The sequence below is a fragment of the Girardinichthys multiradiatus genome, chromosome 19 (genome assembly GCF_021462225.1).
Source record: "Girardinichthys multiradiatus isolate DD_20200921_A chromosome 19, DD_fGirMul_XY1, whole genome shotgun sequence".
Lineage (NCBI taxonomy): Eukaryota > Metazoa > Chordata > Actinopteri > Cyprinodontiformes > Goodeidae > Girardinichthys > Girardinichthys multiradiatus.
The window spans coordinates 19547329-19569516 of NC_061811.1; the positions used below are offsets into that span (position 1 = coordinate 19547329).

The following is a 22188-nucleotide window of genomic DNA, read 5'->3' on the forward strand; positions in this document are numbered from 1 at the left end:
CAATAAAAATAGATTGACATACTTTTGGGTCCTAGCACCAGGTAATTTGTTTTTCCATTTTAGAGGAGTGGGTGTATGCATAGAAGGTAAAGTTTTTCCCAAGGAGATATCATTATTTTGTTTGATTGTCAGGCCACCAAAAATAACTAATAGGAACTGGATAAAAAACATGTATTATTCATTTCTTAGGGGTTTAGAGCTGTGCGCTGTTTCTGTATTATATCACACTGAGCAGGTTGAATTTGATTAAACTTTAGCTCCCTTTATGACATTTCTCTGTTTGCTTTAAATCTGCCTCGCCTGTAATTTTACAGCCTCTCAGAGCGATGAAGTGCTACGCTTTATGAGGTTAGTTTTGCAGTTAAAGCAGAGATTTCCTCAGACAACCAATCCGATTTCTACAGCTCACATTTCAAAACAAGCACTATTTAAAATTGCTGTTGCTGTCTGCAAAATCAACAGCTAATCTCATATAAGGCTTGAACACAAAAACATATGTTTGCTGTCTCTGTACAGTTGTTACATATGTTATTAATCCTTTTGAATTAAAAGCTTCTCCATTTGCACAGATCATAACCATATTTAACACTCTTTATCTTGGAGCCGTACCTTTTCAACCAATAGCCTTCAGCCCTGAACTTCACTTTAATGCAAAAATAAAGAAAAATATGCTTTTAAATAAGTTCAGATATATAACTGAGTGTGTCTTGTTTGGGTAAACTTCAGCTGGGTGGCGTTTGAAGAGCCTGGGTTCAGTGGAGAGCTCTATGTTCTGGAGAAAGGCATGTACTCACACCCGGAGGACTGGGGAGCACAGAACTTCAGGATTTCATCCATACAGCCTGTCTTCCATGTAAGGATCTGTTCGGTTCTGGTTTTAACAGATGCAACTTTCACTTTAGTATTTTAAACAAAAACTCTAACAGATCCCCCTGTTTTGTTCTGCAGGATATGCTGATGGGAACTACGAAATTTAAGGTATCATCTTTTCATTCACAGCTTTTCATTAAACGAAGCATCATTGAGAGTTTTGAGGTGATTTTTCTACCTCAGTTGCTAAGGCTGCTTGGATGTGTGTTACAGGTCCAACTGTACTCTGAACCAGAGTTTCAGGGAAGGCTGCTGGCTCTGGAGGACAGTGCAGATGTACTGGATTGTGATTTCACACCCAGGTCCTGTAAAGTCCTGGCAGGCAGGTAAATGTCTGACAGCGGAGGAATTTTAAATTACTTTATAATTCCGTAACTTTTAGGCTAATCTGTTCTCAGAACGACATTTTACCTTAATAGGTAACTGTTACAGAATCTCCAAAAACAAAAGAGAACAATATTTTTTCAGAATATTAAACTGACTAATCTATCTCCAAACGCAACACGCAAGAAACCATTGCTTAAAAGCAGATAGTTTATGTTTTTTCTGTAGTTAGACAAGTTTGGGTTCACTCAGTTGTTTGCAGTGAGCAATTTTGTCCATTAGAGGTCAGTACATTCAAGGATTCAGGGATTTTTATTGTCATCATTTACATGTTAAGGTACTAAATTAGGACTCTGGTCCGGGTTAAGAAGCCTAATACTTAAGTAAAAGAAGAACTAAGTATAACATACAAAGGTAACTCTAACAATAAATAGCAATCAGTAAAAATATATTCAGCAAAGAGCAAAAAAAAAGAAATATACACAGTAAAATAGTGAAGCTGAAATTAACTTTGCAAAGTACTAAATACACATGAAAAGCATGAGGTAGTCCTTAATATTGCACCTATGGTGTGTGATGTGTTTAGTGCAGATCAGTGTGTAGTGAGAGTGTGGCTCCAGTTCAGCAGTTTGACAGCTTCAGGGAAGAAGCTGTTTCTGAGCCTGGTGGTCTTGCTCTGAATGCTCCTCAGCCGCCTGTCTGAGGGGAGGGGCTGAAACAGTCTTTGTGCGGGATGGGTGGAGTCCTTTATGATGCGGAGGACCCTCCCCCTGCATCCTGATGTGAAGAGGTCCGAAGACTGCTCCTCATAGTCCTCTGTGCAGCCTTTACCATCCTCTGTAGAGCCTTCCTCTCAGCAGCAGTGCAGCTGCCGTGCCATACAATGATGTAGGTGCAGAGGGCACTATCCACTGCAAAGTGGTAGAAGCTCCTTAAGACTGAGATCCCAAGTCCAGCATTCCTCAGTTTCCTCAGGATGTAGAGATGCTGGTGAGCCTTCCTGACAAGACGGGAAGTGTTGGCACTCCAGGTGAGGTCATTGGATATGTGCACACCCAGGTACCTGAAGTTGGGGACCACTTCCCCAGCTGCTTCTCCTATGTGCAGGAGAGGGAGAGGACGCTTGTCCCTTCTGAAATCCACCACCATCTCCTTAGTCTTCTTCACAATGGTGCAGAGGTTATTTTCTCTGCACCACTACACCAGGTGTTCCACCTCCACTCTGTATTTGGACCCATCATTGTTCGTGATTCGTCCCACTACTGCTGTGTCATCTGCAAACTTCACTGTTTGACAGCTGGGATGTCTCACCGAGCAGTCATACAGAGTGAACAGGGGGCTCAACACGCAGCCCTGGGGCGAGCCAGTGCTCAGGATGATAGAGGATAAAACAGTGTTGTGGATCCTGACAGTCTGAGGTCTGTTGGTCAGGAAGTCCAGGACCCAGTTCCTCAGTGTGGGACTCAGGCCAAGAGAAGAGAGCTTCTGCACTAGGGTCTGTGGAATGATGGTTTTGAAGGCTGAGGAGAAATCCAGGTAGAGTAGGCGGATGGGCTTTTAATCTCATAAGGGATTCAGTTAAAAGTCAGTGATCACAATTTAAAAATTCAGCTAGCAAAACTGACTGGAGACCTCATCAACTTTTGACTTTAAATATCAGAAGCCCTCATTAAGCTCACAAGGGCCTGGCTTTTAAATTCAACATGGCTGACAAGTGTAAAACAAGTGATAGATGCTATAGTTCTTTTTTTTTTTTTTTTTTTGCAAGGGAGCTAATTTTACAAAGTGTCAAATGTGCAAAACACGTTGTAAAAGGTCAGCTTTCTGGTATAGTGTACCCTGATCAGCAGAGGTGGGTAGTAACTGCGTACATTTACTCAGTACATTTACTCTACCTGAGTACCTCGAGTTACTTCACTGAATAATGAACAAACATGTTTTCACCAGAAGTTAATTTTAGAAGTTATAATTTTATATTTTGTCTGTATGATTACACCATTTTCACAAATTAAATCAAATTAAACAGTTCTACCCAATTACTCGGTACTTCAGTAGCCTTTTTACCAAATACTTTTTTGACTCTTGAGTAATTTTGTATAATCTTATGTAATGTAACATATGATGTAACAAAACTAAACAGCAATGTGAGAACTAAAAAATAAATGTTCTTGTGTGTCAGCTGGGTGGCATATGAGGGAGCTAAATTCAAAGGAAACATGTACATCCTGGAGGAAGGAGAGTACCCTAACAGCGAGGCCATGGGCCTGCTGTCGTCAGACTGTATCATTCGATCAATGCAGACAACAGGACATGTGAGTATCCTTTTTGAGCTGAAGCGAAATGTCTAGCTCATGTTTCACAAGCAGCATGTGTGAAGTAAACTTTTTTATCTTTAGGAGTTATCCCTGCCCTCCGTCGTCTTGTTCAGTAAAGTAGGCTGCAAAGGTCGCAGGATGGCTTTGACAAGCGGAGCTGTAAACCTGCTACACACTGGCATGGATTCACACATACGCTCCCTGGTGGTGGAGGGAGGAATGTACGTAAAACCAGTTATTAAGCTAGTTGTAAGGGCTCCAGTCTGGAAAGGTTTGGAATTTTATTTTAGTATTTTCCAGGTCTGGATAAGTATGGAAAAGAAGAGTTTGAGAAAATATTTCTTGCAAGACTTTATTCCTTTCGCATCGTCAAAAAATGTGTCCTTCTTTCTGTCCTTTATTCTTTCCTTCCTTTCTTGGGTCCTACTAGTCTTCCTCTCTCCCTCATTGGATAACTTTCTTCCTTGTGTCCTACATCTCTTCTGTCTGTCCTTTCTGCCTTCTTTTCTTCCTTTGTTCTGGTCTTCTCTTACTTATGTCCTTTATTCATGTCTTTTCTTTGCTGTTTCCTTCATTTCCTAATTTCTGTCCATATTTCCTTTTGTCCTTTCTTTCTGTTCTGTTTGCTTCATTTTTTTCTTTGTGTCTTTCCTTCCTTCCTGTTGATGTTTTTTCTTGGTTAAATATTTCCTGTCTACTGTAGAAATATCTACCATACATTTATTGTGAACTTTAGTTTTTTTATGCTTAAAAATGAACATATAGGACTAGTAACTTTGGAGTTGAGTCTGAAAAGGTCTTGAATTTTTACATGAAATCTGTGTAGGACCTCTGTACACTAGAAACAAAATGTCTCATAGTGATGTCAATTTTGGTTTCATATTTACATGAATTTCAACAAAACATTGTTTATCCTAAATTAGAACTTATAGTATTTGCTTCAGCTAAAGAGTAAAAAGTTTTTTTTTTAAACTAGACTAAACTTTATGTTGCAGGACCATTGAGGTGGTTTCATATTCCTGCAGAAGTCCTGACAGGACCTCATGAACTTCCTGACATAGGATTACACTTTATAAATAGATTTTTTAAACAGACGTGCCCTCATTAAAAGCACCACGTCAATAATGTGAGAAAGTCACAGAAATAAAACATGTGAAAAAAGTGAAATTCATATTTGGAATGTTAATGTGTTTAAAAGAAATACAGAGATGAAGCTCACACATCTAATGATGTTCTGTGCAGATGGGTGCTGTATGAGGGCAACAACTACAGAGGCCGACAGCTGTTCTTCCATCCTGGTGAGGTGGGCAACGTTTGCAAGTACAGCAGCTGGCAGCAAATAGGGTCCCTCCGTCCGCTGATGCAGGTATGAAGGGAGTTATATGCACCAATCAGAACCTTTTGCTAACTTTAATAAACAGAACAGCTGCATATTGTGGTTTTGATAACAGGACATAAGCTGTAACAGTATATGAGAAGTTTCGAGATTGTAAAGAAAATTGGTCATTGTATATCTCACTTTTCCTTCGAACAGAAACCGATGTACTTCCGTCTGCGGAACAGGCAGACGGGATGTTTGATGTCTCTTACTGGAATGCTGGACGACGTAAAACTGATGAGGATCCAGGCCGTGGAGGAGACAGGAGGACAAGAACAGCTCTGGCTCTATCGAGACGGACAAATATCCTGCAAGGTACTCAGTTTCATCACCATTGCACACGGTTTAAATATTGAACAGGCCACTCACCAGCTCACATCAGTGAAACGTTCCAGCAAGTCCGGTTTTGAAAAAAGGAAAAACATGTTTTTGCAACTCCACAAAGAAGTTACTTTTTAACTATTTATACATCCTGGTTTTTGTTACCTTGGCATGCAAAAATGATACAATCTCCAAACATTCAGTTTGCAAATATAAGTAATAAAGGATGCCAGTTAATTATCACTGTGCTGTATTTAGGCACCTGTTCAGCAACCTAAAGAGAAGTTCTGAAGATGCTGCCTCAGTGTTATCAACTATCATTGTCCACTTCTGTTTATTTATTCCAAATCCCATCTTCATTGTCTCCAGCTGATGGAGGACTGCTTCCTGGAGACGGCAGGTAGCGTGATGATGTCAGGTACCCGACTTTGCATCTCTCCAGAACGAGGCAAAGACAACCAGCTCTGGAGTATCACCCAGGACGGACTGGTTCGCTCCCACCTCGACCCTAATTTAATCCTGGAAGTCAAAGGTCAGACACTTCTGTTTTGACTGAGGGTTTTATTAAATGGTCCATATAAGACCTCCTGAATCCTAAGGTTTTTTTTACTCTTGAATAAACGATACTCTGTGTTTGATAAAAAAAAAACATACAATAACAGATAAAGTGTTTGCTGCTATAGTAACTATATTTACTATGTAGCTTTTAATAATCTACTAACAGACAACAAAATAATTTTGGCAATTTTAAAACTAATAAGGTGTAAAGCCTAAACATGAGACCAGTTTTTTTGGGTGTGTTTGTATTTTAACACTTCAAATTGTTTGTCTACCAGGTGGTCATCAGTACGACAGGAACCAGATCATCCTGAACAACTTCGATAAAAAGAAGTGGATCCAGAAGTGGACTTTAGAGATCCTGTAATCTGATGAGGACCAATCATTCGAGCGGCTCTTTTTTGCGGATACCTGGGGTGGATATTTTTACCACGAGCTGATGTTTGCTGCTTAGAACATATGAATTACATAAAAAGATGATTTTTTTTTAGCCTTCTGATTAACACTTTGTACCAAAGACTCCATGTTTTCTCTCAATTTAGGGAAAACTATGCCCTGTTTTGATGCTGCATACTTTTCATCACCTTGTGGTACTTTTTAAACTACAGTTTTCAACAATCTCTCATTTTCATGCAAAAATAAATTTATACAACCTACTTTTTGTTGCAGGTTTGACAGGCCTACCCTCCAGAAATGTTGTCTTTGCACAGATCAAAATAATCTCTAATAAAGTTTTGATATCTTTTTAGGATTTTGACACAAACTGAGCCTTTTAATTCCATTGTACATAATTTTCCTCAAATGTACAGATTTAAAGTTTTAAACAGAAATGCAATAATAATGTTGCCCAATAGTGGTTGTAAATATGTGAGAAAACATTTGATGTTACTGCCTGTTACAGTAAAATAAAAATGTGATTCTTTAGTTTCCTTACATCATAAAGTGCTTCACCTGAATGCTTTCCTTTTTTATGGGATTTTTAAAGAAATAAATTGAGGGAATCTAATTTGCATCCAGCATCTGATTCAACAGTTAATTGGTCAAAGTTGCAGTACGTTTTGTCAAATGGGGTGGGAAAAAAATATCTCTAAAAAAGACTGAAATTGCGTAACAAAACTTCAACAACTGTGGTTTCATAATGTACCACAATGGTGTTTTTAATCACAATTCCTTAAAATCTTTGTGTTAAGCTTAGAATTTAAGTGCCAAATTAAAAGCTGCAATAATGTCACATATCCTAATACAGTAACACAAAAAGTACCAGTTTGGAAAAGTATGGAATTTTTATTTAAATGGAAAAGAAAATAGAAAAATAATTGTATATTCCAGACATTTTCCCTCTCCTTTTGTCTAATGTTGTGCTCTTTCAGTTTGCCATAAACTGAAAATTTATTTGAGTATTCATATGTTAACATGAGCAACTCTGGAGTTTTGAGTTTGGAAATGTTTGGAATTCTTACATAAAAATGCATAGAAACACTGAAAATAAGTTGTTTGGACATCAATAATTGTTTTGTGACCTTAGAAAAGTAGAGCCAATCAGGCAATTTTAGTCAAACTATTCAGTCTCACGAGGAAAGAAACTTCATTAAGAATTTGGAGTAAAATTGTAAAAATCTGGGGTTTTACAAGAGAAAACCAGCAAAAAGAATAGGGGTATAAATTATATCTGGATATTTAGGTTTTTCATACTTTAACAACCAAGAGAAGAAGTGGTGGAAAAAAAAAAAAACCTGAAAAGGTTGAAATTGCAAAACCTTGTTGATGTAACATCAACCTCAACTAAAGATTTCGTCAAATGCTAATTAGTGTCAGGCTCAAACCAGACTCTATACACGTTTCCATATTCTTTAGTACAGGACTACTATTTTAAATGTAATTCAACTGAAATACAAAGAAAGGAACAGCATCAGTATTATCAGTATTAAAACACATGTCCATGTGACAGTTTATTTTTTCCAGCTCTTGTTATAAAAAGTTTTATTTTCCCAAAATAACTGATCCATGTTCCCAGCTAAAGGTCAGATAAACACCATAGAAAGGCAGCGGGGGTCATCAATGGAGGTCATCACCTCCATCGTTAGCTGCTTGATTACAAAACTTCAAAGCTTCATGTGACCCACCTCTGTGCAGCTAAAGGTATTCATACCCCTTGAACTTTTTAACATTTTGCTGTTTTGAAAGTAAGCCATTAGGTAATTCATTCGGAGTTTGCCAAAACCCATGTAGATGGCAAGGCAAACAGTTGGCCACATTTGCAAAGCACTGTGCCTGTTGGTAATAGGAGAAATAATAAAACCACAAAATATTTTCTGTAAGTTGTACTTGTCACGAAAAAGTTATATGAGACTATCCCATTCTGCTCTAGGATACTGTGGTTAAAATAAGAAGCCTTAATAAGATTAAATGATCTAAAGAAGGTTGTTTTTTTATTTCAAACAAATTCATAAGAAATACCAAACATTTGAGAAACAAACTGCTTCTGAGCCCATTTTCAAGTAGAAAAAGCAACACACTGCGGTAGCAACGAATACACTAAGGTTTCTTGGTTTCTGCTATGAAAACAATAGTGTGAGTTGTTGCATTACACTTTATTTCAAGTATTTCTTGTAATAATTGTGCAAACACATGCACATTCTCGCAGAAAGTCCATAATATAAATCAAGAGCCCCCTTGGCTAATTTCCACCACTGTCTTTCCGCGGGCGTGGCCCTTCTCCACCTTCTCGAATGCCTGAGGGACCTGGGAGAAGCTGAAGGTCTCCTCCACCACGGCGCGGATCTAACAGGAGAGCAGAAAACATGCATGTTTGTCATGTGTTCTCCCGTTTACAAAACCTGGCATGAAAAAATGTATGGCATCACACCTGTCCTGCGTCCACCATTTCTCTTATCTCATCCAGTGCTGGACCACTTGGTGCAAAGAACCCCCAGCGGTAGTGGACTCCTTTGACTAAATGCTGCAGAAAAACTGTATTTTATTGATTAGATTTTTATTGAAAGCACTATAATGGATTGCATAGTCAAGAGTTACATTTTAAATGAAACATCCATTTAAAAAAGGTCTTTGTAAATACACACTACCAGTCAAAATTATGGATACACGTTCTCATTCAGTGGTTTGTCTTTAGTTTTATGACTGGTAATGTATAAGAAAAAATTGATGTCTAACAGCTGATCTGGACTTCCTGTAAATCCTGACGAAAAAGAAATATTTCTTAACATTGACAGAGTAAGTTCCTATGTAAGAACGCACAACGTCTTGTAAAGAAATACTCATACCGGTAGAAGATTTCACAAAGTTTCACAAAGTTCAGTTTATCTCAATCTCATTTTATGTGAAACACCAACAAAAAGTAGTGTGCTACTGTGAAGAAGAAAGAGAATCATAATTTTCAAAGATTTTCTTATAAATAGGTTCTGAAATGTGTTGCATGCATCTGTATCCAACCTATCAAATACTTTATAGAACCACCTTTAGGGGCATTACTCCAGCAGCTTTGCTCATCTCGAAACTGGATTTGTTCGCCCATTCTTCTTGCCAAAAAACTCAAGTTTAGTATATGTACATTTCGGTCAAGACTTGGACAGAGCCATTTTAACACATGAACATACTTTGATTTATAGTAAACCACTTCATTGTAGCTCTGGCTTTATGTTTAGTGTCATTGTCCTGCTCAAGGGTGAACCTCCACTTCAGTCTCAAGTCCTTTTCAGCCTCTAATTTGTTTTCCTTTATTTATTTTTATCAAAATATTTAAATTTGTGAATATCACATGGCAAAATGTGGAGAAGTTTGAAATGACTAGTTTTGAAAGGCCTGATGTGTGTGAGAAAGTACAGAGAGACTGTTAAAAAAAAAGAGTAAGCCCCACTGCAACTGTAGTCTTCCTCTTCCTGTGAATTCAAAGTGTGCTTTTTATGCAACAACCAGAGGTGTGCCACGCTTTCAGCTTATCGTCAGTGCTCCTACATGCTACGTTCCTCTGCTACCCTTTCACCTCAAAGTGTTGTTCTGCTCTCAATGTGTCTGTCTGCAAAATTGTGAAGCCATCCTAGATGATGAGCAGGAGAATAACTATTTCAACCAAACAAAAAAAAAAGGAAATTAGTACAGAAACTGTGCATTAGCACGTGGAAAAACTGACTGGGAACAATCAGACCTGTATCGCTGTTGTGAGTGCTGATAATAAATAGAGCAGTGGTGTATCAGTGCTTCTGCTGGGAGAGCACACCACGTTCTGTTTATGAACCACAAGGTGTCACCACAACAAAAGACAAAAGCTGTTCGTGAAACTGGTAAAAAAGTTCAAATGAATTCACATGAAATTCTATTAAAAGAGAATAAAACCTCCAGAAACACAAAAGGTGTCTACAGCAACAGTCCCAAAGAGTGTTTGTCATCGTCAAAATGTCAGGGATGAATTCATCAGTTAAATGCTTCCTAATCACTCTACATTCAACATCAAAAGAACCAAATGCTTGACACAAAGGTTAGCAACAAAACGATCCAAAAACAAAGCTCTGTTGCAACAGAAGTAGCTTTTGGATTTTCTATCTGGAGTGATGAATCCAGAAAGCAGTAATATTTCAAGTTTCATTTCTGCTTTTACAAAAGTCTTGGGGCTGATTAAGATGTGTTTTGGCAAATGAGAGACGGATCTTTGTGTTCCTTCGGGCTCAGCAGTGGTTTTCACCTAGGATGCCGTTCTTTTTGTTGAATCATACGCACTAACCTTGGGATTGGGGCTTGATGTGTTGATGCAAGAGATTATTTGGCCTGCTTCATGAAGTCACACAGGTTTTATTTAAGCAATTTCTCGATTGTAGGTCTGGAAGTTTACATTTACTCAGTTTATCACTGACAATAAACTTGTTTGATGAACGGAAACATTTAAGGAAACAAAAAAGCAAAAACACAAGGAGCAAATACTTTTTCACGTCACTGTACATCAAACCGTCATACTTACGTCTTTAATTTCAATTAAATAAATTCATTGGTTTGAATTTAAAGGGATTGTCTGTGATTTTTTTTTAAGCATTATAAGCAATTTGTTTTTCAGAACTCTCAGGCAAAAAGCCTTTTTAAACTTTGCAGAACTTCCTGATATAACTTCCTTCCTTTAAGCTCTGTTGATACTTCATTGTTTCCTTATAAAGACAGACTTCTTGTAAATTATATCAGTGTTGCCACACAAACCTCTTTCAATCTGGAAATGTTAGAAAAAAGAAAAGAAAAAAAACATCTCTGTTAACATGTTGCAGATGACGCAACGCCAGTGTCCCAAATTAGTACTGCGAATGTGTTTTTGTATCCACAGGAAATCAACAAACCATGTGATAATGATCAAAACTGTCTGTGTGAATGATGTCATGTCAGCTTATGAGGCGCTATAATAATGCCAGTTCTATCTGTGCTGATGGCATTCATTGTTAGTAGTCATCTGCACTTTTGAGAGAGAGCGGGAAGGTCTTTGGAACAGTGTCACCGCCTCACCTCTCATGTTGGCTTAAGTCAAGCCTCTAGGAAGTAGGTGCTGAATCTCAATATGGCTCCATGCCTGGTTTGGAAAAGAAGCTGCTAAATATTGAAAATATTAATCACCATATTAACTATATTTTAAAATGTCATACCAGTTTCTACAAATGTTACTCAATATGTTTTAATCATATTTCATGTGATTTTTTTATTTTTATTAAAACCTTAGCAATATTATTTATAATTTAATTCAAATAATAAAGCCTTGGCCCTGTGGGAAGTCCAAAATAGGGCTTACATCAAGCAAACCACTTGTAGAGAGAGTTATTACTATACTTCTATATTTCAATTGGAACTCAAATTTGCAAATCTGAACACCCTACAGGTCTTACACATCTGGATAAAATATTGCATGTAGGCTGAGAAATCTCATATCCGAATATTCAGCAGGTACCCTCTAAACCTTAACAGGAATTGGTCTCCGGCAGACATTTTTGTTTTCTATTTTTTGTAAATATTTGTAAGGGAATAAATATGAAAAGATAAAAGCGCAGGGGAACATAATACAGTATATTAATAAAGTCACATCTGTCAAAAGAAAACATATAAAGACTTTAAAAAACAAAATGAGATCAATGGGGCAGAGATAAGTTATTACAGCTAAAGACTGAAATTAAAATATTAATTTATGAGTGATATTTTGATAAAAATAAAATAACATTATAGTTTTTTATTATTTTGCATTTAATGGTTTAATAGTTTCTTTTGACTCATGACTTTGTTTTCATCAAAAAATATATCCTTACAAAAAGAAAAGACAAATATTTAGTATAATAGATCAATACATGAAACACGGAAGTCATTTTTAGCAGCTTGACACTTTTGACTCCATTTTCATGTTGTAGTTCTACACATATCATGGATTCATGCCTAAAAAGTTACAAGCTGTGGATTGTGTGATGGAGCTGAGGGCAAGAGTAATAACAATTTCACACAGAGGTGCAAACTTTGCAAGGCATTGGGTTCACTGCAGAGAACAAACCAACAGGAAGTGACTCCTTGCAGGTTGTGTGTGTATCTGTGATGGGACTATCTAGATTTCTCCCAACCTGGAATGATAAAATTAAAGATGTATAGAACAAACAGACTACAAAAATGGATGATTACCCACACACAACAAAGCCACAGTGACTGGATAGTTTTTGTGTGATCGTGTGACGAAATACAGCATCTCCTTTAACGTGACATCAAATGACTGAGGCAGATCGGTAATCTGATTTTTGGTTTAGATTAATCCCAACTGACTTTTCGTTCTACGTTTGCATGTTTTTTTATGTCAGCTATGACGATGCACTTCAATGCCAAACAGGATGTGTGCAGCAAAATGTGGCAGCAAGTCACCAATCTGGACTGCAATATTTCTTTTTGTCATTCTTTTTTTTAGCCAATCACAATGGAGCATGAATGCCAGATGCTGCATTTGACTTGCAGGACTTTCTTTGCATTCATTTGGTTTAAATGCAAAATAAAAAAAAGGCCAAATTTTTACATGGCCAAGTTGTTTATGAAGTTACACGGAGCTGAGTTTTGTTCAGTAGTTTTAAATTTTTTAGTTGATTAATTTACTTTATTAATTTTATGTTATGCCTTGCCACTCCTAGACTTTCATTTAGGGGTTGTAACATTGGTGTTAGAAACTGTTTTGTTTCTTGCCATCTTGTGAAGAAATCTACACAGAAAATTTCACTGACGTAAAAGTAGTGAAAATGCGCACATGGTTTGAAGCTCAAGTTGTTTTAAATAGCTGCCTTCAGCTAATTTGCATTGTTGGGTCTGGTGTCTCGTCTTCCTCTTGAGATCAGGTGAGTTTGCTGGCTAACAAAGGACAGTGATACCATCGTCATTAAACCAGGTATTGGTACGTATGGTAGTGTGCATAGGTGCCAATTCTTGCTGGGAAATTAAATCAGCAGCATCTCCATAAACCTCATTAGCAGAGGCCAGCTTGTGGACCTAGTTCTACCACACTTTCTACTTCCACTAAACTTTCCATTAATATGCTTGGATAATATTGGCCTTATGTAACATTTTGGGTTTTCATTAGCTGTAAGGCATAATCACCAAAGTTAGCAGAAATAAATACTTGAAATACAATCAATCTGTAGGGAGCTAAATAACATAAGAATTTCACTTTTTGTATTTAAATACTAAGATAAATGAACGTTTCAAGGATAATCAAATTTACTAAGATGCACCTGTTGGTCAACACAGCCATTTCAGAACTTTATTATCCTGATCATATCCTGTACAACTTCTTTTTGCAATGTAAAATGTCCAGTATCATCACATCACCTTGATCTGAGTCAATTCAGATAAACAGGGAGCGCAGTAAAGACTATTTTCATGTCACTGGACCAGAAATACCTTGATCATTTTGGTGGCTACTGTGGCTGCGGTCTGCAGCATGCCGTCAGCTATACCCAGCCGGTCTGTGTTCAGCAGAAAAGGTGTTACCAGGGTGACGTATTTGGCTCCAGTCCAAGGTTTAAGCAGGCCAAGGGCCCATCGCTCAGTGTCCCCCGCTATGTTATCAAGGACCAGGTCAAATCTTTGTGTACAAGAGACAAAAGATTAGACAATGACTGCTGAGTGATAAAAAGTGGGACAGAACCCATTTCGATTGTCAGAAAATGAAAAGGTACGTGAAGAATGACTTACTTCTCGAGCAAGCTTAGTGGCTCTTCAACAGGTCCAGCTGTGTAGTCGACCACATGGTCCGCCCCGAGCCCTCTTACGAACTGCTCGGCATTGTGGGAGCAGGTAACGGTCACATGGGCTCCCCATGCCTTCAGGAACTGGAGAAGAGTTCAAGCTTCATATAGGATTGAATTTATAGGGCTTCTCCAGTCATACTGATCGGTTAAAGCACTTTTACACTGAAGCTGCATTCACCCAGCCAAACATAAATGCTCGTCCTTTCAATGTTACGCAGATTAGCAGACAACATGGGACTAAGGCCCTGGGGCCTCATGTAGGAAGCGTGCTAATGCACCAAAAACTTGCGGTGCATTGTTTTACGTGCAACTTGGTATGTACAAAAATGAACATAGCGTGAAAGTGTGTGTAAACCCACGCAAATTTTTGACCTGCCATGAAGATGTGTGGAAGCCACGCAAACTTTTCCAGTCGACACTGATAAACCACAGAGAAAAAAACCTCACCTAAATACACTGTAATATGACTACATACTGTTTTATTTAATTCATGGAGCATCAAACCCGATGTTTTTTCATCAGTTTGAGCTTTTATGGTTTAAACCCGAGCGATGAAACTGAATTACATTTAGCCTCATACAATAACGTGACACAGCTCAGAAAACTATGGAAACAACCTCAGTCGGATATAAACTGTAAAACTATGGGGGAAATTTACTGCCAAAAATCAAGAGCACATATTTTCAATTTGAGAGCAGGATTTCAATCTGCTTGTACTCAAACTTCCTTCTACTGAGTCTGCCTGTACTGCTACAATTGATGACTGAGAACATACAGGTCCTTCTCAAAATATTAGCATATTGTGATAAAGTTAATTATTTTCCATAATGTCATGATGAAAATTTAACATTCATATATTTTAGATTCATTGCACACTAACTGAAATATTTCAGGTCTTTTATTGTCTTAATACGGATGATTTTGGCATACAGCTCATGAAAACCCAAAATTCCTATCTCACAAAATTAGCATATCATTAAAAGGGTCTCTAAACGAGCTATGAACCCAATCATCTGAATCAACGAGTTAACTCTAAACACCTGCAAAAGATTCCTGAGGCCTTTAAAACTCCCAGCCTGGTTCATCACTCAAAACCCCAATCATGGGTAAGACTGCCGACCTGACTGCTGTCCAGAAGGCCACTATTGACACCCTCAAGCAAGAGGGTAAGACACAGAAAGAAATTTCTGAACAAATAGGCTGTTCCCAGAGTGCTGTATCAAGGCACCTCAGTGGGAAGTCTGTGGGAAGGAAAAAGTGTGGCAGAAAACGCTGCACGAGAAGAGGTGACCGGACCCTGAGGAAGATTGTGGAGAAGGGCTGATTCCAGACCTTGGGGGACCTGCGGAAGCAGTGGACTGAGTCTGGAGTAGAAACATCCAGAGCCACCGTGCACAGGCGTGTGCAGGAAATGGGCTACAGGTGCCGCATTCCCCAGGTCAAGCCACTTTTGAACCAGAGACAGCGGCAGAAGCGCCTGACCTGGGCTACAGAGAAGCAGCACTGGACTGTTGCTCAGTGGTCCAAAGTACTTTTTTCGGATGAAAGCAAATTCTGCATGTCATTCGGAAATCAAGGTGCCAGAGTCTGGAGGAAGACTGGGGAGAAGGAAATGCCAAAATGCCAGAAGTCCAGTGTCAAGTACCCACAGTCAGTGATGGTCTGGGGTGCCGTGTCAGCTGCTGGTGTTGGTCCACTGTGTTTTATCAAGGGCAGGGTCAATGCAGCTAGCTATCAGGAGATTTTGGAGCACTTCATGCTTCCATCTGCTGAAAAGCTTTATGGAGATGAATATTTCATTTTTCAGCACGACCTGGCACCTGCTCACAGTGCCAAAACCACTGGTAAATGGTTTACTGACCATGGTATCACTGTGCTCAATTGGCCTGCCAACTCTCCTGACCTGAACCCCATAGAGAATCTGTGGGATATTGTGAAGAGAACATTGAGAGACTCAAGACCCAACACTCTGGATGAGCTAAAGGCCGCTATCGAAGCATCCTGGGCCTCCATAAGACCTCAGCAGTGCCACAGGCTGATTGCCTCCATGCCACGCCGCATTGAAGCAGTCATTTCTGCCAAAGGATTCCCGACCAAGAATTGAGTGCATAACTGTACATGATTATTTGAAGGTTGACGTTTTTTGTATTAAAAACAATTTTCTTTTATTGGTGGGATGAAATATGCTAATTTTGTGAGATAGGAATTTTGGGTTTTCATGAGCTATATGCCAAAATCATCCGTATTAAGACAATAAAAGACCTGAAATATTTCAGTTAGTGTGCAATGAATCTAAAATATATGAATGTTAAATTTTCATCATAACATTATGGAAAATAATTAACTTTATCACAATATGCTAATATTTTGAGAAGGACCTGTATTGCATTTGGCTGGGCAATTGCTCCATAATTTGACACCTCAGCAGTCTGTTACAATGGTAGAAAGTATAACATTATAGTTATTTTATTATGAAGCACTTAAATTATGGAAATGAAGAATAAGCATTTATTTATAAAATGTATGATTCAAATATAAATTGCTATCCCAATAAGTAAAGAGAAAGAGTTTAATTTAACCCAACAAGGACCAAACCCTTAAAATGTAAGGTTATCTTTGTCTCCATTTTACTGAAAATACTGTTATAACAGTGATATTGTAAATCATTAACTTTACCTTTTATATACTAGATGAATTAGCAAATTTACAACGCAATTCCTAAATGTCGTTCACTGAAAAGATATGTTTGTCCTATTTTATTTAATGTTGTTTACGTTGATAGAGACAAACGTACAAATTAAACTACTGAATGTTTAAAGTAGCAACACAGGTAGAACACACTCAGTAGAAAGAAACAAGCGAACCCCAACTAAGCCTGTGACCTAGCATTTGGCCCTTGGCTGCACCTAGAAATCTTGTTGTAAGGATGATTATTGATTAGTTAATATTTATCAATAATTCTAATTAAAAATCATAATTTGAGAAAATTAATTTCTTAACCAAAAATCCTCATTTATGAATCGAGACCAGATTTGTCTTCTGGTGTTGTAATTGTGGCTCAACGCCTTTGATAATTACAACCGTTAAATACACAGTAATAATTGATAACTATTGCCAGAGATGTCACTGTTTATTCAACCGTTTCTTCCGAAACGTGTGGAACTTTGACCTTATCTTGACTGACAAATCACAGTTGCACAAAATAAACACAAAACGCCTTCTCTTTATCTACGTGAAAATTTATTAAACCAATCAGCCTGATACAATCAGCCGGAAGGTCTGGTAGCGTCCAGCAACGTGCAAATGGTCCAATATTCAGCAAACAAGAGGTCCAACACTGTCCCCCCCCCCCCCCCCCCCCCCCCCCCCCCACACACACACACACACACACACACACACACACACAACCCCCCAAAATGTGACATAACACAAAAGATAATAATAAAAGAAAAGTCTTCAACAAAATTTAAAAACACACCTGGATTGCAAATGTTCCAACACCCCCAGATCCTCCCAGGATCAAAACCCTGCAAAGAGGAAGAACAGCAAGCAAATAATACATTTTGGAATGCTGGGAAAAAATCCGCATTTGTGGCTCATCTAATCAAGATTTATGTTTATACTACATTAAGTTCTACTATGTCGAATTCACTGCAACTCACTGTTAGTCCTCTGGAGAGCTGGCATCATTTCTGCTAATTTACAGGGTGGTTCTAAAATACCTTCGAAGCTAACCATATAACACAGCTGAGTTTTCAAGACTTTTGTACTACATGTAGATCTGCTGTATCCTCTAAACTCAACATGTCTGGATCACAGTTGTTCACCTCCTTAATACCAGTTCCAGTTCTTCCTCTACATTGTAAGGCAAGAATTTATTTAATGGAGATAAAAGTTACCATCTGCTAACTTTCATCTCCACCTCCTCCTGCACACTGCCTGGAAATCCATTTTAACTATCCAGAATAAGGTTGTGCAATATTGGGCAACTTTATTCCGCAATAAGGTTTTGTGTGCAATATTAATATTGTACACACTGGGGTTGGGAAGCATTATTTTTTGTGATTAGATGCTAAATGTCAGAAATGTACTCTTTGTATTAGATACACCAAAATCAGGGCTGAACCAGATGCAGTCTAATGTAACTTTAATTTAATGAAGTCATACATGCTACAGAGGGAACACCCCATTATTTTCCTGTTGTAGATCAAATCTACCCCAACACTATAAGGCAACCTGACCCCCCATACTGTTTGCCTAACCTGTGTGCAACCAGGATGTTGTGCGTCTCCATGTTCCCTCACCGTTTATTGGCACAATTGTCCTTACTGAGTCCACCTGTGTTCACCAGCGCAGACCAGGCAGTGGTCGCCACATAAGGAATGGATGCTGCCTGTGAGTGACCCATTGACTTTGGTTTATGGGATATCTGAGCAGAACACACAATATCACCGACTTTAATTGGAGATAGTGGTGCTTTACATTTCTAAGAGGTTAATTTGTTTGAATGCTGACTTATTTACTCATTACTGAGCCAAACCACAATAAAAACTACAGGAGGCTCATTACTCACAACTGACAATGACGAAACTATCAAGCATATTCAGAAAAGCTAAACATTACATTAATACATTTATGTCAAGAATACTTCAGGAATTTGATTCATACCTCATTGGCATTTAGAACCACAAACTCAGCCAAACTGCCCTGCTTCCACGGTGGAATCGCTGCCCACACCTGAAGAGAAAGCCAGGAGAACTATTAGTCTAGGCCATTTTAATATTACTGGAAGGGCAGGGTAACATAGACACAAGTGGCAGATTAAACCTTTACACCATGATATACATCCATCTGTATCAGGACAGTTGGTGCACAGAGGTCACATCCCATTTTTGGTGAGAATAAGCAGAAAATGACCTGAGTTAAAACCTGCTGAGATAACATACAACCACACACACTTACTTGTGAAAAGGTCCTGAAAATTGACTGCTCTAGACTTACTTCTGCAAAAACTTTTGTATATCTTCAACATGCTTATGATAGAACAGAAGATCTCAGTTACCTGTGACATGTTTTAAAAGGCAAAGGAAAACAATTGTATGTTTTAAATACTTTAAAATAGCCAGATAAGCACTATCTGAGAACATTTTAATGAGAGATCAAACTCAACACAGAGCTGGCACTTTTAACTACCTGGGATTTTTTACAGATCTCAATATGATTTTCACAGAGCACGATCAGTTTGGTTTAAAAAACTTTGGCTTAAACTATGATTTTATCACAGAAAAAGTCCTTTACATAGTCATCACCTCAGTATGAGTTCATCTGCAAAGCCATTCTGGCTGAGAACAATATGAGAGTGGTGCTTTTTGGTTGATGGGACCTGATGGAACAATTTGAAATTTATTCCCAAAACAGAGTATCCTTGAACACATTTAAAGATCTGGTGATACCTGCTCTGGCTAACTGTGTGCAAGACAAGTATGTTTATATGCAAATTCGTCTCTAACAGAAAACGGATCAGTCATCTCAACAAATCCACCTACTCCCTAGATCACCTTTCAATGGTATCCATCAAGGTTCTGTGCTTGGTCCTCTCCTCTTCGTCCTCCATATTTCTCATTGTTGGCCACTCCATTTCAACTCCTGTCCTGATGACATTCAGATATTCATCTCCACCAAATCCATAACATAGAGAACCCAACCTTATTCTCAACAGTAGCCTCACAGAAATAAAATCACAAATGCAAGGCAATTTTCTCAAACTCAGCTACAACAAAATCAGACATTTTAAGAATTTAACCAAAACCTCTCATTGAGGTTTCAGTTCACACCTTCTGCCTCACTTTTGGCCAGCCCATGTATGCCCCCCTTCCTTACAGGTTTGCAAACATGGAGTGATTTCTGCCCTTCCCTCTTCTTCTCGACCTCTGAAACCTTGATCATCACATGTAACACCTCCAGACTCGATTAACGCAACAGCATCCTCAATAGTTCACCCTTCCAACTCCTAAATAAAACATAGTACATTCAGGACTCGGCCACGTCTTCTCCCCCACTCCCAAAGCGGACATACAGTTATGTGAAAAAGGTAGGACATCCAACAACAACAACAATATATTTAATATCAAGTTTCACAAAACATTTTTAAACTTTAAAAAGTAATGAATGCATTTAATGTTAGTCTACAAAATTATCAGAATCAGCTTTATTGCCAAGTTCGTACATACAAACAAGGAATTTGACTCCGGTACACTTTGCTCTTTTGTTCTGTTTTTGCATTACAGAATATACAAATTTACAATTTACAATGTACAATATACACATATCTATGACATTCAAAACAAGTGCCAACATGCTCAGCATTACCCTGAGAGCATGGCATGACTTTTGGAGACTTACTGTCACAAAGCATGATGGTGCAGTGATACAATCAGTTGTTACTGCTTAGTCAGACAACTGCACCTTGACCTCTCTGTTCTTGCCAACATCACTCCTGTCAAACACTGAACGTGTAATCAGAACCACAATTTACCTGCACAATATTTATTGCTGCTGGTCAGCATCAGCAGTCAGAGTGAACTAAGTTTAGAGAATCAGGGAGGAATTCTCATGTGAGAGCCAAGCTAAAAGTGACCATTCACAGCCTAAAACAAGTGAAATTCAAAGCATTCTTAGCTGGTCAAGCTGGGACAGATGTTACATTGCTGCTATTTTCTGCACAGAATAATAAATTAAATGAAGTTGGTTATATATTACAAAACTGCAATTTCTTATCACTGCATTGAAGCTGCAACTAGTTTCTAATGTTTGAAAACAGAACCCTGACTACATACCCAAGACTCACATACATTATTTTGTTTCTGTTCATAGAACACATACGTGTTTTTCTTACCTCATCCCTCTCTCTGAAGTACTTCACATCCAGGCCACACTCCATGACGACGCCAGACACGTCTCTTCCCAGAATGAGAGGAAACTCGCTGCCTGACTGTGTAATGTTGAGAGGGTCTCTTTTCAAAGCCAGCGTAGCAGAGCCGTAGCCACCTTAAGGGGACAGAGTAGTTGTCATATTTTTAAAGCAAAAAGCTTGTATTACTTCAGTTGAGAGAACAGTCAAACATTACTAAAGACAATACTAAAACAAGATCTGGTACAGGAGTGCAGTTCTAAGCCAATTCTTTTTCCACACATAATACATTCTATTGTGATTACTACCATCAATAACAAGAAACAAATCATGCATGCAAACATAAATTACATATATTCTTTAATTCAGGTTTTAAAATGCCAAGTCACACACAGAAATCAACATAAGTCTGTCTGCATAAAGAAAAAGTCAACAATTCAATTTCCTTTGAGAAGCACTTAGGCACTATCAACCAGATATTTAAAAGGAAGTAGTGGCTCAGAAGTATTCTTATATTGCATAGCTATGCTGCTGCAATAAAAGATAACAACATGCATATCTGAAAAGATAATAATGAAAGAACAAGGCAAGAAATGACATTAAATATTTCAACAAAGGGGGATAAGAAATCAGTCCGGATCACATGGCCATACCAAAACCAAAACCCCAAAGTTTCGTTAAGAGTCTGTGGCTAAATGGGAGGGACTTGTGGGTTTATTGAATAAAGACACATAAATCCACCGGAAATATCAGACATCGTCACATTCTGAATATGGTTTTCTCTTTAAAAGGGAAACAATAGTTAAAGTCCTCCAAACATTCATTTTCACTGATCTCTACCTGGAGAGTTTAAACTCACCTCTCATGCTGACATCAAGCGGGTTCAGACCAGCTGCAAACACCTTTACAATGACTTCATTTGGATAGTCGATGATGGGGAACCTGGCGTTATTTGTGAACCGCAGGACGTCATTGTTTCCATACTTATCAATAACCCAAGCAGGCATGACTGTCATGGTTCTGCTGGAGGTTCGGATCAGTCTGCTCTGGTTTTTGAGCCAAACAGGGTTTTTTCTGTGTTTACAGAAGTATTTACTGATGTTTAGAAGCAACCTTCTGTGCGTCAGGTATCCAACAGAACTCATGTTTTCAGTCTCGATACAAAGAAAATGTTCCCTCTGTTAAAGTCTGACAGCTAAAGCAGTTCAAATCTGTGTAGCTGTAAACTACTCTTATCGAATATATTCTATGTTAACATAA

The 22188-nt window shown here is 38.3% G+C and overlaps 2 protein-coding genes across 4 annotated transcripts in view; one reads left to right on the forward strand and one right to left on the reverse strand.

The window, feature by feature from the left end:
• Positions 1 to 6772, forward strand: part of crybg1a (crystallin beta-gamma domain containing 1a) — a 59334-nt gene extending 52562 nt beyond the window's left edge. Inside the window, exons 15-23 of one of the 2 annotated variants that reach the window (XM_047346014.1) lie at positions 727 to 853; positions 949 to 978; positions 1084 to 1196; positions 3374 to 3506; positions 3591 to 3730; positions 4752 to 4875; positions 5044 to 5202; positions 5578 to 5740; positions 6045 to 6772. In XM_047346014.1, coding sequence (XP_047201970.1) covers positions 727 to 853; positions 949 to 978; positions 1084 to 1196; positions 3374 to 3506; positions 3591 to 3730; positions 4752 to 4875; positions 5044 to 5202; positions 5578 to 5740; positions 6045 to 6133 — 1078 coding nt within the window. In that variant the 3' untranslated portion in view covers positions 6134 to 6772. Of the gene's footprint in view, positions 1 to 314; positions 349 to 726; positions 854 to 948; positions 979 to 1083; positions 1197 to 3373; positions 3507 to 3590; positions 3731 to 4751; positions 4876 to 5043; positions 5203 to 5577; positions 5741 to 6044 lie in introns of those variants that run through there. The other variant, XM_047346015.1, reaches the window with a different exon arrangement.
• Positions 6773 to 8173: 1401 nt separating this feature from the next.
• On the reverse strand, positions 8174 to 22075 carry rtn4ip1 (reticulon 4 interacting protein 1). Of its 2 annotated transcripts, none has more exons than XM_047346018.1 (9): positions 21788 to 22075; positions 20914 to 21065; positions 18687 to 18755; positions 18323 to 18447; positions 17497 to 17545; positions 13963 to 14099; positions 13669 to 13852; positions 8633 to 8725; positions 8174 to 8547 (listed from the first exon to the last, which is right to left on the reverse strand). In XM_047346018.1, the coding sequence occupies exons 1-9, from the start codon at positions 22071 to 22073 to the stop codon at positions 8428 to 8430; spliced, it is 1215 nt and encodes a 404-aa protein (XP_047201974.1). In that variant the 5' UTR covers positions 22074 to 22075; the 3' UTR covers positions 8174 to 8427. The 2 variants fall into 2 exon arrangements, 1 of the variants encoding a protein (XP_047201974.1); XR_007035177.1 differs by having other exon boundaries at positions 8493 to 8547; positions 8633 to 8736.
• Between the last annotated feature and the right edge of the window lie 113 nt (positions 22076 to 22188).